We start from the raw sequence: 17,936 nt of genomic DNA on the forward strand, positions 1-17,936 counted from the left end.
CCTCCAAAAGGAGACCCAATCCGGCCCATTCTGCACCATTTTGAGCCCAAAACCCGGTCGAAGGCGAGGATAAATGGTTGTCTTTTGGCGAACACCCTGTGAGCCTACACCGGCAGCAACACTAGACTTCCTGTAACCTTTAGGTGAGAAAACATCTCTCTCATTAACCACAGCCAGACTTAAACTCTACCTTCTACCAAAGAACAGAACTGTGGAACTGGCCAGTGGTCCAAATAGTGGCATTTGCCTGTACGGTGTGTGCGATTATGCGTGTGTGTGTGTGTGTGTGTGTGTGACTCTGAAGCCATAGACAAGATGTACTCGGCCACCATAATAAGGTCTGACTGCAGGTCACAAGATCCGGGACTTAGGACACTTAAGCAGACACATCGTCATAAGCCCACACATGTTCTCTGTCCAATCCGCATTCCTATTTTGTCCCTCTGCTATTTCTTCCCTCTCTCTTTCATTACCCCTCTCTTCTATCTCTCTTTCACTCTTCCTTTTCCCTCCTCACGCCCTTTCCAGAAGGTCCTTCCCTAAACCCCAGAGAGAGGGGGAGGAGCCTGGGATGGCGAGGACACGCTGGTAATCCGTGCAGTGACCCAGGTCAATTCAATTATCCTGTTTTCTTTCGCTGTGCGATGCGTGTGCCCATTTCACAGCCAACTCCCTTAATGCGCCCAGGATTAGCTTCTCTTACTTTTAATGATCTACCTATCGACGCCTTGGGCCCCACGGCACACACACACACACACACACACACACACACACACACACACACACAGACAGACAGACAGACAGACACACAAACACACACACCCAGGTAAGTTTTTCATGTGTAAGTTTTAGTGTACAGGAATTTGCTCAACAATTCCGTAAGGCTGGGAGATCAAGTGAGGCTTTCTCAAAATAAATATGTGTTCATGAGAGTGTTTGTGTATGTATTTGTTTGTATGTGGGAGTATGGCTTACATAAACTGCAGTAAGAAGAGGATTGTATTATCCATCTGCATTTACCCAGGCTTCACCTCACACCTCCAAGATTTGAGATAATCATCTTAGGCCGTACACGTTAGCGTATAAGCCCGCTAATCTCAACCCCGGAGGAGGAAAAGAGGTCATTTTCTACTAGTAAACTGCACGGATGGCTAACATGCATTGACGTATGCACACAGGATTCAAAGTATTAGGCACTACTGTACTACACTGTGAAGTGTCGTGTATACTTTACTGCACAAGAGTTCTATAAAAGTCAACAAAGGAATGTGATCGCTTCCATGCTGCTACTGACTTAATAGTTAGAAGAGGAAGTTTAAAAGATAAATTAGATTTTGCTACTGTTAGGTGTTGAGATCACACTCTCAACCAATTATCTAACCTAATCTTATTATCTCACCAGTCATCCACTAATTACACGACTGGATAACTAAGAAGAGGATAGCGTTACAAAACTGTAGCAACTGAAAGTCATCGACTCTGCCTCACAAAGACTTTTCCAAGATGGAAAGACTTCTTTTTTTGGCCTACATCCATCCCTCCAATTTTGAGATCCAAGCTAAAGCTAATTCCACCTGCTGCTGTGACAGTAAACTGTTAATCTAGCCACTAAATCCTGAAAACACCTGCCTTGTTTTAACCACTGCTGCAGAAGCACTTTCCACAAATAGGAGACAGAAGACTGTGAGAGGTTAGTCGGCCTTACCTGGGATGTCCTGCCCATTGTAGTTCCATCCAGCTACAGCCAGCATGGAGGGCAGAGGGGATCCAGGCCTACTGTCCCTGTCCCTCTCCCTGTCCCGCTCTCGGTCCCAGTTCCTCTCAGCCTGCTGGGTAATATGTCTGACTGTGTCCTTGTTCTTCCTGTTCTTCCTTCGCCCTGACCCTGACAGGGGTTGCCAGGGCCCTTCTCCACCACCTCCACCAGCACCCCCAGCCCCTTGCTCCCCCTGGCTCTGGGCTGCCCCCCTAGGAGTGTCCCGGGGATGAGAGGAGGAAGCAGGGGACACCTGTTCTTCTTTGACAGTGACAGGCCTATAGTCATGTGGCCAGGCGGGCTGGGAGTCGTGGCAGGCCTCCTCCTGGCTCTCATGGCTCTTGGGGGGTTCTTGGTCCTCCTTTCCATACGTGCTGCCTCCCTCGTGGCAGCTGGCGATGGCTGAGTCCCCAGAGGAGTTGGCCGGGCTGGTGCGGCGCGCCAGCCAAGGGGAGTTGCTGCGACCAGACATGATGGAGGCCAGGGCTTCAGAAGCCATGCCCACTATCCCCCCTCCACCACCTCCTAAACCCGCTCCCGCAACACCCCCTGCTCCCACTATACCCACTCCTCCTCCGCCGCCTCCAACTGCTCCACCTCCACCGAGGCCGGCGGCGGCGACGGCTCCCATTTCAAAGTCGGCCAGTTCATCAGCCATCTCAGAGCGGATGCTGATGTCCAGCGCAGCCTTGATGAAGCTGTGGCAGGCCTGGACGATGTCCGTCATCTGCAGGTAGCTGGCGGCCGACATGACCTCGATCACATTCTTACTGGTGAGGGCGAGGTGTGCCGAGTACATGAAATCCAGAATGGCTTTGAAGCCCGTCGCCGTGACGATGTCCAGGTGAGTGACAGTAGTCTGGTGATGAGGCTCTGCCCCTTTTTTAACCTGCAGAGTGAAGAGACAGAGGGTGTCTTTGCTTATTCATATCAAGCTAAATAAGAACAAAACTAATTTTTAACATATCTGAAACTGCTTTATCAGCTTGAAAAGACAAAAAAAACAAGATATACGAGACCTCACCTGGCAGTAAAGCGTCTTGAAGTAGCGTGAGGAGCCCAGGAGGACGTTCTTATGGGCCTTGAAGATCTTTCCGTCCACGATGACACAGGCGTCACAGAGGATGCCGTGCTGCCTCTGCTCATTGAGCTCTCTGAGGAGCTGACGGTAGTGAGACGAGATCTCCATGTCCTCCTTCCTGTTGTTCATCTGTGTAGCTGAACAAAAGCCTCTCCTCCAAACATCTGCTTGGAAATGAAACACACAGGCAACACAATTTGGGATGAAACATTCATCAAAATGAAGCACACTGCACCATTAAATGTACAGTCTGCACATCTGATTGCTGTAATTTTACAAAGATGCACAACAGCAAAAATGTAGAGCACAGAAGCAGTGAAATTTCCGTCGTACAGTTTATTTCTAGAGAGGAAAATGAGGCGGCAACGTATTCAGGCATGTCTCCTTTAAGTCCGTACATATGGCTGGTAGCTCTATGCAAATCACTGATTTCATTTAAATGTAACGTAGGGAAAGAAATACGTAAATTTAACTGAACCACTCCTTTAAAGATAAGCCAGGGTAAGGATATGTCAGTAATGACTGTGACATAAAAACAATGACATCAATAGAAACCACATCTCAAGTGCTGTAGTTTGATGTCTAAAAACAGCCCAGTAACAAATAGTCAAAAATCTCTGTTTAAACCGTGTCTGACAGGTTCATTTATGTGTGCGTGGGAGTGTGTGTGTGTGTGTGTGTGTGTGAGAGTGAGTGTGTGTAAGCTCATTAAAAATGTCAGTTATAAAGTGTAACACTTTCACAAAGCAGTTTTGAGCTAGAAAAACACCTCATTTAATACAGACCACTTTACCATTAAATTTATCAATAAACACAACCTCAGTTCCTTGTTACTTTTTTTTCATCTCATTTCCACAGTGAATATTCAATCAGCTGTCTAGTTAAGACAGAAATTCACTCTCGAACCTTCACCTCAGTGTTTCAGATCTTGCACAGTTCAGTCTAGGTTGTGAACACAAAGTTTTGCTGAAAACTACAGAGAAAGGACCTTTAATGACAATTTGCAGAGCTGCTCAACTGTCAGTGAATGAAGATCCAACTCTCGTTGATGTGATTCATGGTGTTGGTGCAGGAATGCTGCTGTATTTTATGAAAAATTTTACCACAAAAAAAAAAAAAACTCACAGAGAAGCTCATAATTTGAATGTTTACTATCTATCAGCACATAAAGTTTACTCTACTTCTGGCTTTCGGGCACACAAATATTGATCTCCAATGTAAGTGGGCTTTTGCTTGAGCGTAGATAAAACATCATATAGCCTGTGTGTTTTTTCCGCCGTGCACAGGTTAGATGACATAGAAGGGGACTTGGAGCTCACACACAAGAGAAGGGGATGAAGGAAAAAAAGGCCACGACGAGGGGAGTGCAGAAGGAGACGAAGAGAGAGCGGTGAACATCGCTATGTTGAACCATGCAATGAGGTGGCGGGAAAACAAAGAGAAACCACATAAGCCCTAGCAAACACAAGCATGCATACACACACGGCGCGAGAAGAAGATGAAGACACACACACATATTCAAGCAGTACATTAGCCGGAGCATTAGCAGCCGCCGCTCCTGCTCTTGTCTCAGTGAGGGCTAAATCGCGAGGACGCAGAGTGTTACCAAACGCAGCAGTGATTTGTTTTGGGAACGCCACAGCTGTCAGCTCTCATGGGCCATTCTGAGAGATGACAGCTCGGGTTGACCAAGGTGACAGCAGCGTTTGCTCGGGGGCCGGCACACTTCAGGTCATGTTTAGCAAAGCTCTGCTCAACCTGATGGCTTGTAAGATCAGATAAATCCACAGTGTCTCCCACGTCCACTTGGACAAACACACCTCCTATGAACAGCAACGGACAAGCGGATGGAGTGGTGGTGACAACTGCTGAAGCATCCCTTGCTCAGGAAAATAAATAAATAAATCGATCGATGCGTTTCTGGCTCGACACCTCTCACTCTGATTGGTGCATTCTTAAAGTCAAGGAAGAAAAAGTGCAAGGAGGAAGGAACTTGGATGCAGAATAACAGTGTCCCTCAGAGTCTCAAAAGGCAAGTTTTGACGCAAGTGTTTTCATCCTCTGCCTCACACATTTCTTAGAGAAAAAAATTCTATTGCAAGTCTAATCTTGAGATATTCTTTCCTGCATTGTTTGATGGAGGTATTGAGAGTCTTCACCTCTCACCTTTACAGACAAACCGAGCAGCTTTAAAGACACAGCAGTGCTGCTCCTGCTCTCTCTGCTCTTCTTCTCTCAGGGCCACGGATACATTCAATTGTATAGCCCAAGTCTATAAGATAGGCTCCGTCTCAAAGCCATATAACACACAAAAGGAGTCATTTATTCACCAAGACATATTCCTCCCATTCCTCTTCCTCTTTTTTTTTTCTAGTCAATGCAGGAGGTGAAATGAAGAGCCACCGTACAGCATACAGCGGTCAGCAGCTTCCATTCGAGACATGTATCTGATGGCAGCTCGGAGGGGGCAGTGAAAGAAAGCCGGCTACACCAAATCAGCAGCTGGAGCAAGACCGCCATCGCTCAAGTGCTGCATTTAGGGGCCACCCGCCTCTGTTTCCGCCTCTTCTACCATTTTCAGAGTCCCAGTTTCAACAATGACAAGCTCTCGATTGAACAAACAACATGGTAATCACAACCAAAGCAGGTCATTCAGCAGGAGAAGCGGTGAATTTAAAGGGTCTCTTCACCTAAATTTCAAAAAAAGGGAAGAAAAAAAAAGCACTGACCTCCACGTTATGTGTTAAGATATTCATCTATTCATATTTGAAACTTGTGCTTCCACACAAATGCAATTTAGGTGAACGGAATTTTGTATGAGGCAATCAGCATTTATTCAAAAAAATTAAGCAGCGGCAAACGCACAGCTTCTCGAATGTGAGTGTTCAACGCTTTTCTTTGTCGTGAACAATACAAAACTGAATCTCTATGGTTTTTGGAATGTTGGTTCGACAAATTAGGCATTTTATTCCATCCTTTTGGACTTTGGTAAATTGCAGGAGGCATTCTCAAAAGAGGAATAATTAAGAAAACCAGCAGATTACCAAAGAATGAAATTTATCTCAATTATGCTCAAGCAGCTCTAAACAAAAGTCCATGCACCTTTGCTGGATTAAATTGGCAACAAAAATGTCAGACATACAGCAGATATTTCTGATCTTTTACAAAATCAAAGAAAACTGCATTTCAGAGAGAAAATCTTTTTTTTTTGTGTAATTTGGTTGAGCTGGAACTTCACTTAATTAGAGCAACTCCTTGCACTCGGTTGTAATTCATGTCCAAAGTTCTGAGTGTGGTACTGCACTCTGATACAAGGTTTCTCCGAGAGTATTAAAAAAATGCACAAAGTGTGTGATTTTGTGCAAACGAGTGGCTGCAACTGCAACCCAAAGACAAACAGCGACTCAAATTGAACAAAAACAATGACGAGTTCAGGATAAAACAACAGCAGGGCCTGAGAGAGAGAGAGAAAAAGAAAGAGAGGGAGAGGTCTAATCAGATTTATTGCTTGAACAGCCTCAGAGACATAGTGAGTTAGTAGTTAGGTAGAGAAGAGGAGCTCTAATGGAGTGCGCTGTGACCTCTAAACTCTTTGCTTGCCTAATTGGCTTGTTTAATTTCAGCATGTCCAATTCCCTCCAGTCAAAGACCCCCTTTACACAGGAACCAATCCCAAGCTACCCCTACACAAACACCCAAAAAAAACTCTCCAGCGTTCATCCCGTCATTTTTTTTTTCCCCTCATTCCATTTTTTCCCCCACGAGCTTCGACCATGAGCCGGACTCAAAACCCATTCCTTCTAGCTTGTGAGTACAGCCTTGATTTATAACACACTTTTTTTTCAAATATACACTTGAACTTGTCAAACAATCAACTATAGAGAGAGAGACTTTTGCGTCTCATCCAAAGCATTAACAGCCTCACCAAGGCTACAGAGACTAAAGCCTGCTTTCAGGATGTCACACAGCAGAAAAAAGCTTTTCATCCCTCTGTGAAATTTCACTGCAAAAAAATAAAAAAATAAAAGAAAAAGCAAGGAAAAAGTCATCAGGAGGCAGGCTGACAGTCTGTGAGCGGTTATTTGTGGTCAGAGACGATTGTTTCAGTAAAGCATGCCACCAGAGCTCCAAGTCCCTGTCACCCTTCTGAGGCCAAATCAAAAGTGACTGTCCTCCTTAACCCCTCCTTTCTTTACACGCACACACAAAATCAAACCCCCTCCGTCAACACACACACATTCGCTCCCTGCCCCTAAATACACAAACGCGCGCAAGAACTAAAAACACCCACATTCACACGCTTAGCGGAGCCGTCATGGCATCACACCCGGTTTGTCCTGGTCACATCACAGCAAAGTCACTTTAGGCCCCGGCCAGACAGCTAAAGAGATGAGACGTGTGATGGAGTGAGAGAATGGGGCTTCCTCCTTCTTGTGTTTCTCTTAATGCAGCCTGTCCCTCTGAGCCACTTCTCTGCCTCCTTGACCGCACAGGACCGAGGGGAGACGGAGCGCAAGGTCCTTCTGGATCAAAGGCAAGAGCCACACTTTTGTTTGTCCGGGGTTTAACACGGAGCTCTAACTTTGTGATTTAACGAGGTATTCGCACGTCACACTGGATGACGACGCTACGACATGTGAAGCATCTTCACACGAGGTGATAATACAAGCTTGCTGAACATACTTTAGCAAGTAAAACCCACTCAAAGAACATCTTCTCTGTGGTGTTGGTTGATTCCCCCTCCATTAACATTCCTGTCAGCAGGTACAAGGATAAACTGGCTCCATGTGTCTTTATGTATGAGTTAACACTGTTTATGCAGTTTCATACACTTGCAGGTATATGTATTTTGAATTAAGGGTTTTCCAGCTGGTCAAGGCAAATTATTATTTAGTGGCAAAAACTGTCACTGTCAGCTAATCACTCTACATTCACATGGTGACACTCTGCTCAGCAAATGGAACAATTTTCCTCATTATTTGATAAAATTAGTTTGGCATGTCACACTGAGTGAACACAGAGTTCACACAGCCCTCTTTTAAGTGGTCAAATAAATAAATAAATAAATAAATAAATAAGCGCATAAATGAACCTAGAGGAAAACCAAACTGACAGTATTTAACAGATTGAATACAAAACCATGTAAAGTGCAGATCGAGATAGTTTTTTAAAATATTTGTTTGCATTTTTTGTGCATTTTGAGTATTGAATATTTACGCAACAGTTTACTAGTATTATTATTATTTAAGAACATTGTGTTAAATGACCAATAGTGGCAAACATAGGGTAAATTTTCACCTGCAGTTTGTCTCGGTCATGAGAATATTTTACAGTCACATCTTTCAGCTTGTTGTTTTAGGTTTCCAGCTGTAATTCAGTTGCTTTTGTGGTAGTTGGTTTCACCAATAAAGTTCTGATTAAGAGTCGTAACTTTGTTTATAAGACGTAACAGACACTGCTACCAATAATATGCTGAAGACATTGGCACATTTAGCAGCTATACAGTCCAATATTCTATGTAAAAGTTGGTGGAGACCAAAAAAGAGCTCAAAGAGAGTCAATACTAAAGTTACACATGTTAGGTGGTGAGCAAAAAATTTACTGAATTAATAAAAAAGAGTATATTAAGACACGTATTTAGTCAAAGTCAAAGTCAGCTTTATTGTCAATTCTTCAATATGTACATGACATACCAAGAATCGAAATTTCGTTACTCTCTCTTCGTGCAACAGTAGACATTAAATAAAGACTTAGAAAATAAGATATTAAAGGGCAAAAAAGAACAAAGGAAGCAAAATTAGAGGCGAGCAACAACTAAGAACTAAGAAAAGCAGAACTGAGTGACATGTAAACATGACCATGAGATAAAGTGACTAATATTCCATGAGATACAGCAAACTATGCAGGTTAAAAGTTGAATTCGGGTTACACACGAGTTGGACTTGTCTAAACATGGTGCTGCAATAAAATAATCTCTTTAAAATAATCTCTTTATGGATCAATACATGGTCAATTTATCTAATTTTTAAATAAAAGCGTCCTGTATTAGCACTGAATTCCCTCTTTTTAACATCCCTGCCTTTATATTGGCACCGTCTTTGAAAATCAGCAGGGAGGACTCAATAAAAACTGGCCAGAGATTGAAGAAGTGAATGAATGTGAGGAGGAAGGAGGAGGGAATCATCAAGGCAGGACTCAGTCGCCAAGAGTTGGCATATATGTTGTCAACCATCCCAGCTTCATGCCTCAGTAACAATTTTTTTTTTCAGCTGAGCTAAAAAAGCAACATGTTCGCGTTTGCCTACTTTCTAGTAGTGACTTGCACCAGCACACTATGTTATAATGGCAGGCAGTTTCTGTGGAAAAGGCAAACAGGATGGTGGATCTGCATTAAATGAATTATGTATAATGTAAAGCTTTCAAAACAAAGTGCAATAAACAATGAAGTTCATATTAAGAGAATCTCTGACATGGCATGTAAATATCTATACAATCTGAGCGGAAGGAAGTTTTTTTTCTTTTAGTTGTAAGAGGAATTTTTTCTTTGTAGGGAAAGAAAGAAAATAACACAGGAAACATTTACAACATGCAGAAATGCAATTAAAATGATATTCAGCTGGCCAACACATGCACTGTTCTTCAAACTCGGCGGTATGATAGAGGGCAGACATTACTTTCCAGAGTACTCTCTACTTTAATAAAAAAATAAAAGTTCTATTAAGTTTCAAGGTTTATTACTATTATCTCCAATATAAACCTGAATGTGTGATAAATGTTGCCGACGTTCGGTGCTCAACGCTTTGCGAGTATGAAGCCCACGGAAGGTCTTTGTGAACATGGGCTGAGGAGACACAGAAACAGAGCAAGGTGAAAAGTCAAAACAGAGAATGGAAGTAAAAAAAAAAAAAAAGGGAAAGCTGAAGTCGGAGAGAGATAAAGAAGAGTGAAAAACAGTGAAAAAAGAGATACAGCAGAATCAGAGACACAGCAAGGCCAGAACGATAGAGACGGAAGATAGAAAGAGGGGGAGACAGGAACGGAGGGGAGAGTGACTCGAGCAGCCAATATTTTTTAAACAGCTTTGCTTCCACTCAACTGGGCATCAAGGCCATTATCCCGGGGTTAATCCCCAATCCGACGGAGCTGGCAGCCTTCCGGGACAAGCCAGGGTGGCAGTCCATCAACAAGGCAGACAAAAATAACACACACACACACACACACACACACACACACACACACACACACACACACACACACACACACACACACACACACACACACTCAAACACATGCACGTGACACACAGCCAGACACAGGCAGGCATGCAAGCTGCAATTATTTATATAAAAAAATAACAACACAACAAAACAATTCGCTGCAAATGGTTTGTTCTTAGCTTCTTTGTCCTTTTTTCTCTCGAAAATATACTATTGTTCGTGTTTGTCTATCATTTTATCTCTGACTTCTTCATGCCTCCCTGTACGTTCTTGTGTTGTCAGTTTCCCTTGTTTCTTTTATCACACACCCTCCATCTGTCCACCTTTATTTTCCTCCACCTTCCCCACCAGCTCTAATCGTGCCACATTTTGCACCTCTACCTCGCGCTCCCTTTTCTCCGTCCGCTCTCTGTTTCCCTGGCCGGCATCCAAGGAGCCAAGGTGGAGGAAGAGATTGACTCAAAGAAGGATAGCCATGTCATGTGGAGAGGGACCAAAGAGGATCCAGGAGGCTTAGGGAGACTTAGCACTACTCCCTTCATCCCTTGCTCTTCTCTCCTCGGTCCCACCTTGCTCATACTATACCCGAAAACAACACCCGGACCCTCCGCGTTTCCACCTGAAGGCTTCCACACTTCTCGCCGTACTTTTTGTACATGTTCACGCTCGGTGCACCTGCCGATAGATCTGCCTTCGTAAGCCTCCTATCCAGCTTATGAGACTAACGTGCTCCCTTTAGAATCTCCAGGCCTCTTCTGCCACAGTGCCCTCTCACCTTCAGCCACACAGGTGTTAAGCCTAAAGTGATCTTTTGGAAATCCAGCCATAGTAAGTATGGAGTGGGATGATCTCAGAGTGACTGGAAAAGGAGGTGTGACTCAAACACGTTGCCGTTAATGTCCTTTAGCCTAAACACTAATGGCTGAGTTCCAAGTCGACCTGAAGTTCCTCCAATGACCTACAAAACTATCAGTGAGACTATCTGACATGACATGAGCTTAACAGCAAGGGTGACAAAAGCCATCTGACCATCTCCGTGTTGTCTTTTTGTCTGCGTCTTCCTCCTCGACGCTTTTGCATGTGTGCGAGTTGTGCGAATGTGTAGTTTCTGGGCTATCTTTCTCTCTAGGCCCCTAAGCCTGCTATGTCTCCCATGGTAACTCCCTGACTGACGACCCGGGGCTTAGCCTAAATTCTCTCTCTATTAAAAGCTGTGAAATGCAAATAATGAAACATCTCATTACCACTGTCGGAGAACCCAAAATGAAAGGAGGGGAGAGTGGGAGGGAGAGGCGGGGGACGACTATAAAACAACGAAAGAGGGCTTTACGGTAGGGAGGGAGGGAAGGTGAGAGGACAGAGAGAAAATGAGCGCGAGTTGGAAATAAAGGAGTGGAGAGAAAGGGGAGGAAAGAATGGGAAGAGGAAGGATGCGAAGGGGGGGTGAAAGGATGAGAGCAGATAGCCAGACAGTGAGTCTTTTGTTTGATGTTTCCATTAACATAGAAAGTGTCCAGCACCAGCCACCTCTGCAGACAGAGGGGGAGCCCTGATGAACTAGGCTGTGAGTTAGTAGGTGTCATTCAAATCTCAAATGACCAGCACTGGAATATTCCATTTATAGATCTCATACTGAAGTTTAAAACACACCATCGGTCGAGGGCTTTTTATTGCTGCAGAAGTGCAATCAAATGCAATGTATGCACAGGTAATGCATATACTTTTCAAAAAGCAGTATATATATATATATATATATATATATATATATATATATATATATATATATATATATATATATATATATATATATATATATATATATATATAAATGCTGTCCCATCATTAATCAATCCAAAACTACACCAGCTCAACAAAAATGTACAAACTGACATTCTATTTTTTTTTCTTGACTACATATCTGTGAGGTACATGGAAGTGAAATCACCACTGGGAAGTTTCTCTATTTGGACATTGCAGGTAGGAGTACGGTAGCAACGGCGTTGAAGTCTCATGTGACCACATCACCATCTGCTGCAAAACCCCGATTTCATCACCAAAACAGTTTGGAGACTCATCTGCTGATGAGTAAATTTATCTGAGGTCGAGTTTTTAGGTGTGACACTGTCCAACAGCAGGATTAGTTCCTGACTTCTGGGAACTCTGTATTGTGTAAGTTTTTTTTTTTTTTTCCCTGCGGTCACGGATGGGTCACAGATACATCAGAAATTTGTTGCTTTTTCTTTCCACAGAGGGGAGTGCACAAAGCTGCTAAAACTAGTAAATTTGTAATGGAAATTAGTTCTTTAGATTATATTCGCAAACCTGCTGATTGTGATATAATGAGTAACACTGAAGGAACAAAAAGCGCAAAATCACAGAGGCCATAAAGAAAGCTTGAGTGGAAATTTGAAGAAAAATTCCTAAAATTATCACCCAGCAGATTTTGCTAACAGACTTTCCAGTTAAACTTTGACCAACTGTACTACATAGCTGCAAAAAAGTGTGTGGATGCCAGATCATAACACCTTTAAGTTATTATCAAACATCTCATTCTGATATTATGGGCATTAATATGCTGCTAACAGCCTCCTCTTCTTTGAAAAGGCTTTCCACATGATTTTTTGGAAGCAGCCTGCAGGGATTTGCTCCCATTCAGCCTGATCACACTGATGTTGGACGATGGCCTGACTCGCAGTCAGCGTTAGTCCATCCCAAAAGGTGGTTCATGACATTGAGTTCAGGGCTGTGTGCGTGCAGTCAAGTTCATGTATATCATATTAAAGGAATGTTATAAAATATTCTGCATATTAAAAAAACACATTCTGTCACGCGAAGCCCAAAAACATCTTGAAAACATTTTTTGAATGTTGGTTTGAGAATGTTCTTCCAACGTTATCGTGGAACAATCTGAGCAAGTTTTATAGAAGAAAGTTCTGTATTGTCTTCCTCAACAACATCCACAAAACATTTCAGCCAGAATATTGCAATAATATGTCACATTACAGGAACGCTTTATAAAAAATAAAAAAAACACCTGAGGCTTTGATAACATCTGGAAAATACTTTTTAGACGTTGGTTTGAAAACCTTCTTTTGTTGACATGGAACGTCATCCGTGTTCCTGACAACATCCTCTGAATGTTGTTGTTGAAGCATTATACTAACTTCATAAGAACATTACTAGAAACTAAAATATTCTTAAAATGTTCTTAGAACATTTGATTAAAACATTTTCTTAAAAAAATATTAAAAATTGTAGGTAATTGTATACAATGTTGCGGGAACGCTCCCTGCCAGCAGGGACACTCCAAAACCTCAAAAACAGAACCACACCTGAAATCTGAGAAAGATAAAGTAGTTTGCACACATTTGGAAATAAAGTGTGCCAAAGTTACACACATTTCTTTGCAATGATGGATCACAAAACCCTGTTTGAGTGAAGCTGCCTTGACAACCTGGCAATTTTTCTTTAACCCTTTTGATGATCAGAATTCAGCACTTCAGGCCTTTAATGACTACAAAATCTATTACAACAACTACAAAAATAAGACCCAGGTTGCAACAAAAAAAAAAAACAAGCAAACATAATTTTCTTTTATTCTCTCCTTCTCCCCCGAGCTTGCTTTTACATCCCTCTCCCTTTTCTCCTCCAGTTTCTCTCATTTTTTTAGTCATTTGGCAAATCTCCGTTCTGTTTTGAAACACACCAAATGGCTTTGTGGCTAAAGTGGTGATGACAATATAAGGCTATGGACTGGCTCAGAACTCACATTTAACACCTACCCTGATTTCTCTCTCTTTCTGCCAGCAAGCCACTCGATGTGTATGTGTGTGTGTGTGTGTGTGTGTGTGTGAGTGCGTGTGTGTGTGTTGTCCAGACCCTCTCATAGGTCTTAACACAAAACCTGTCACAGCAAAAAGCAACCTGTCACGACTCAGCTAGACACGACTGTACATGACTGTATCACAAAGAACACAAGCAGCCTGTTCCTGAGCTGTTAAAACAGTCACTGCAGCCACCAGCTCCGAAAGGTCTCAGACACCAACACACGTTCACGCACACAACCATAAACACATACGACAAGTCTATGAAGGAAATGAAACAAAAGGCACTATATGTTAGAAAAATACCCAAATCACATAGTACAACCGTAGCAGTCTTAAAGGGAAATAGATGTCTGAAATGTCTGACGACTGAAAGCTAATTGTTGTTTGTTAAAATGTGTGGTTTCTGAATGTGCAAGTGAATGATGGTGACTCACTGCTGGTGGCCAGTCGCTATCTGGTGCCGAGGCGGGTGTCCAGAGAGTGTGTCTGTGTGTGCAAGGGTAACTTGGTGTGACTGTCGCTCTGTCAGACAGCAAACAGAGGCATCTTTCTCAAATCCACACTGGGCCGCGGCTTACAATGAGCTCATGCAAAGTGGGGAGCAAAAAAAGCCGCAGCTTAAGTGTGTACTCACAAGTTCAACAGGCACACCCTGCATCCCCACTGAGCAAATATTAAGAGAGACTTTACTCCCGGCTAATCTAATTCACAAACACTCCAGAGCACACACACAAAACACGGAAAACATTATTTTACTGCATTAACTTAGCCCTTCACGTATATCATTCACTTATAACTAACTAACGTTCCCGCAACAACCTACCGCGCAACAAATAACTGAGCAGCACAGTGATTTACATATAGATAGAGAAGCGTTTATAAAAACACATTTGTATATAATAGCCCGAGGCTGTGTTGTCAGTCATCAAGCTGATCAAAAGGCAGCTACTATACAACACTGATGAATCTTGGAGCGCTTTTGCGAATCTGTCCTTCAACGGTTAGGAAAAAAAAAAAAAGGGAGGTGAGATAAAGGGAGAGGAATCAAGGAGAGAGGAGAAGAGCATCTAAATATAGAGAGACTCGCGTTTTGGAGTCAGAAAAGAGACAGTGAAGGGTAAGAAAGAGGGAGGGAGGCAGGAGATGCAAGAGGAGAAGGAGGAGAGGACGAGGAGGAATGGGGGGGCAAATAAGAAAAAGCAATAGCGATGGAGGAAAAGTAGCACTAAAGCTGCAGAAAGAAGAACAGAATACACAAGCAGTGCAGCTCCAGATCGATGTTTGTACAGCCTCGGTGGGTTTTCTCATCTGCCGTAGCCTTGCTTAGTGGACTTCTGGAGAACTAGACGTGGAGGACACTCAATTTTAACCACAAGACTTAGGAGCTCAATATACAGCATAGTATATCACTACAGGTGTTCGTCAATACGGACGTCGATACCGAGGGTCTACCCCCTCAGTGATCGTTTCAACAGTTTCAGCAAACTGGCTGCAGCCCTTCTGCTGGACTAAATTCTCCTAGTAGTCAGTGAAGATGCAAAAATTATTGAGGCTCTTTGTTTTCTTTGTTTCCGTGCTGTCATTGGCGGTGCATGGGGGGAAAACAGCTGTAATTTCATGCTATGTCTTCTAAATCCACCGACAATGTAAAGCAGATTTAAGGTCAAGGAGGAGTTTCTTTTGCTGAAATGTAATTGCTTAAAACCAAGTGACTTTTTAAAGGGATATTTGCATGGTGTGGCTCGAGGCCGTCGTGTCCTCCGTGACTGACAAAGAGTCAGGTCCGATCAGACAAAACGCCTCACCTGGATCCTCACTTCTGTCCTGAGAATCCCTCTTCTGTCATCCCCTCTCTCTTCCTCCTTCCCCTTAGCTGTCTGTCTTTTCTGTCAGGGAGTGTTTACTTGAATGCGCTTTGACGTTTGACTGTCACCTGTTGACTAACATGAACGGCTGCCATAGCTCGCAGGCTTTTTGGAGGCTTTGCTGCTTTTTTTCCCCCTCCACCACCATCCCTCCGACAGCAATAGAAAGAACTGCAAATTCGTGCACAGAAGTGGCATAGCCAGACATAAGAGACACAATGAGAGAGAGAGACAAAAGGACCACTGTGTAAACTCTGATGATGGTGGCACTCGCCATCGCTAAGGACAACATCTAGCTCGGAAACCTCATTTTGAAGAAGTCACACATTCCCACATTGTGAGGCAGTGCCAGTATCAGGTGTCCGTCCAAACCACCAGCCACCAATCAACCACCACCCCCTTGGTGACACACCATCGCACACACCAAAACAACCAAGAGGGTGAGTGTGGGGGGTGAGATAGAAGACAGGACCAGGGGGAGAGAGGGAGAGGGAGATAGAGGTGCGGGGGTGAAAAAAGAGAGTAGTAAAAAGAAGAGGGCAGGGGAAAGAGCCAGGCAGAGACAAAGGCAGACAGAATGACAATGAGTGAAAAGAGGAAGAGTAGGGGGAAAAAAAGAGAATAGAGAGGACGAGTTGAGGTGAAAAAACGCATTGCCAGCTCACCGTATGCATTTATAGAGCAAGAGGAGAACAAAAAGACAGCAACGATGACACTTCCACGTATGTTTCGGTGTGTGTGAACGCAACGCTAGACAGACTAGCGAGGGGGCCGAAGCAGGAGATTTGCCCCTTTTTGCCACCGAAAAAGGGATGCGAAGCTACTCACTTCTGTTCGCATATTGGATCAGCTTCACCTCTCCTGTTCATAAAGGGAACTCTGCCGACACAGAAGAGCTCATAAAATGTCCAGCAACTATGACAGAGCTCCACTTTCCTCGCCGATTTATAAAGTTCACATAATAATACACAAAGGATCCATTTTTAGCAGTGAAAAAAGCCTTCATAAAACCTTTCGGAATCAAAGTAACCCCTTCTAACCTTACAGGAAACTTATTCAAACTCATTTTTGTGATTTTTTTTTTTTTTATTTTTATTTTTTTAGGAGAAAACTGTTGCATTAACGGGATGTATAAATATGAGCTCGGGTCGGGGGGGAAGGATAAAAATGAGAAAGGGAACAGGGAGAGGGTAAAAATGAGAAAAGGAGGAGAGGAAGGGTAAAAATGAGAAATGGAGTAGGGGAGGCCACATGAGGCACCTGGCCCACTTACAGCAGAAGAGGGGGTGGAGGAGGAGGAGAGGTGGAAGATTAAGAAGTGGGAGGGAAAAAAGAAAAGGAGAAGGTGGAGGAGGCAGCAGAGGGAGAGGATGAAGAGGAGGAGGAGGAGGAAAAAAGCGAGTGAGATGCAGCTGGGAGAGAGCAGAGGGCACGGGGAGGATGAGGGGAGGCTTAGGGTGAAGTGAAGGAACGTAAAAGAAAGGTGAGGAGAGAAAAAGGGTGCGAGATGAGAAGGCGAGGGGGAGAAAAAACGGCAGATGAAATAATGGGAAGGGGGGGAGAAGGGCACGGATGGTGGAGGGGGGGAGGAGAGGTGAGAGAACGAGAGGAAAGAGGTGGGGGCTGGAAGAGGAGGAGGAGAAGAAGAAGAAGAAGAAGAAGAAGAAGAAGAAGAAGAAGAGGTGGCCTTGCGATGCTGAGAAAGGAGGTGGTGTGTGCGTGAGCGGGATGAATGTGTGTCCCTTTGTGTGCGTGTGGGTGTCTAAAATTATGACGAAAAACTAACACCTCACCCAAAGTATGAATAACCGACCACAACAGGCCAATGTAGGTTCAATCTCTTCTCCCAGCACATTCGAGCAGCCTGCCTATACCACTAATATCCCACTAATACCACCCACAGTCCTCGCTCCACCTCACATCAATGAATATTTCATGTCCTGATGGCACTTTTAAAGCAAAAACTAATTAGCAAATCCAAGTTGATCTGGCATTAGTCATATCAGGCCAATTAAAAGCCCAGTTCTACTGTACATGTTAATGGCAGCGAAGTGGAATAATTGTATGTTGAGCAGGGGAGAGAATGTTAAACAGGCCTTGTTAGCAGCACTTTAGCACTCTAGCCTGAGTCCATGGCTGGATTACAAAACTCTACAAAGCAGAATAATGTTCGTCAGAAACACGCGCACA

The 17,936-nt window shown here is 43.6% G+C and overlaps 1 protein-coding gene across 4 annotated transcripts in view; it reads right to left on the reverse strand.

Moving 5' to 3' along the window:
• The window catches only part of zbtb46 (zinc finger and BTB domain containing 46), a 62,863-nt gene that overhangs the window by 37,561 nt on the left and 7,366 nt on the right, over positions 1-17,936 (reverse strand). For 3 of the 4 annotated variants that reach the window (XM_055012898.1, XM_023278639.3, XM_023278637.3), the window contains exons 2-3: positions 2,781-3,001; positions 1,706-2,645 (exon numbers count right to left, since the gene is read on the reverse strand). In XM_055012898.1, the coding sequence (XP_054868873.1) occupies positions 1,706-2,645; positions 2,781-2,966 (1,126 nt within the window). In that variant the 5' untranslated portion in view covers positions 2,967-3,001. Of the gene's footprint in view, positions 1-1,705; positions 2,646-2,780; positions 3,005-17,936 lie in introns of all 4 variants that reach the window. The other variant, XM_023278638.3, reaches the window with a different exon arrangement.

The sequence above is a fragment of the Amphiprion ocellaris genome, chromosome 8 (assembly GCF_022539595.1).
Source record: "Amphiprion ocellaris isolate individual 3 ecotype Okinawa chromosome 8, ASM2253959v1, whole genome shotgun sequence".
In the NCBI taxonomy this organism is placed as follows: domain Eukaryota; kingdom Metazoa; phylum Chordata; class Actinopteri; family Pomacentridae; genus Amphiprion; species Amphiprion ocellaris.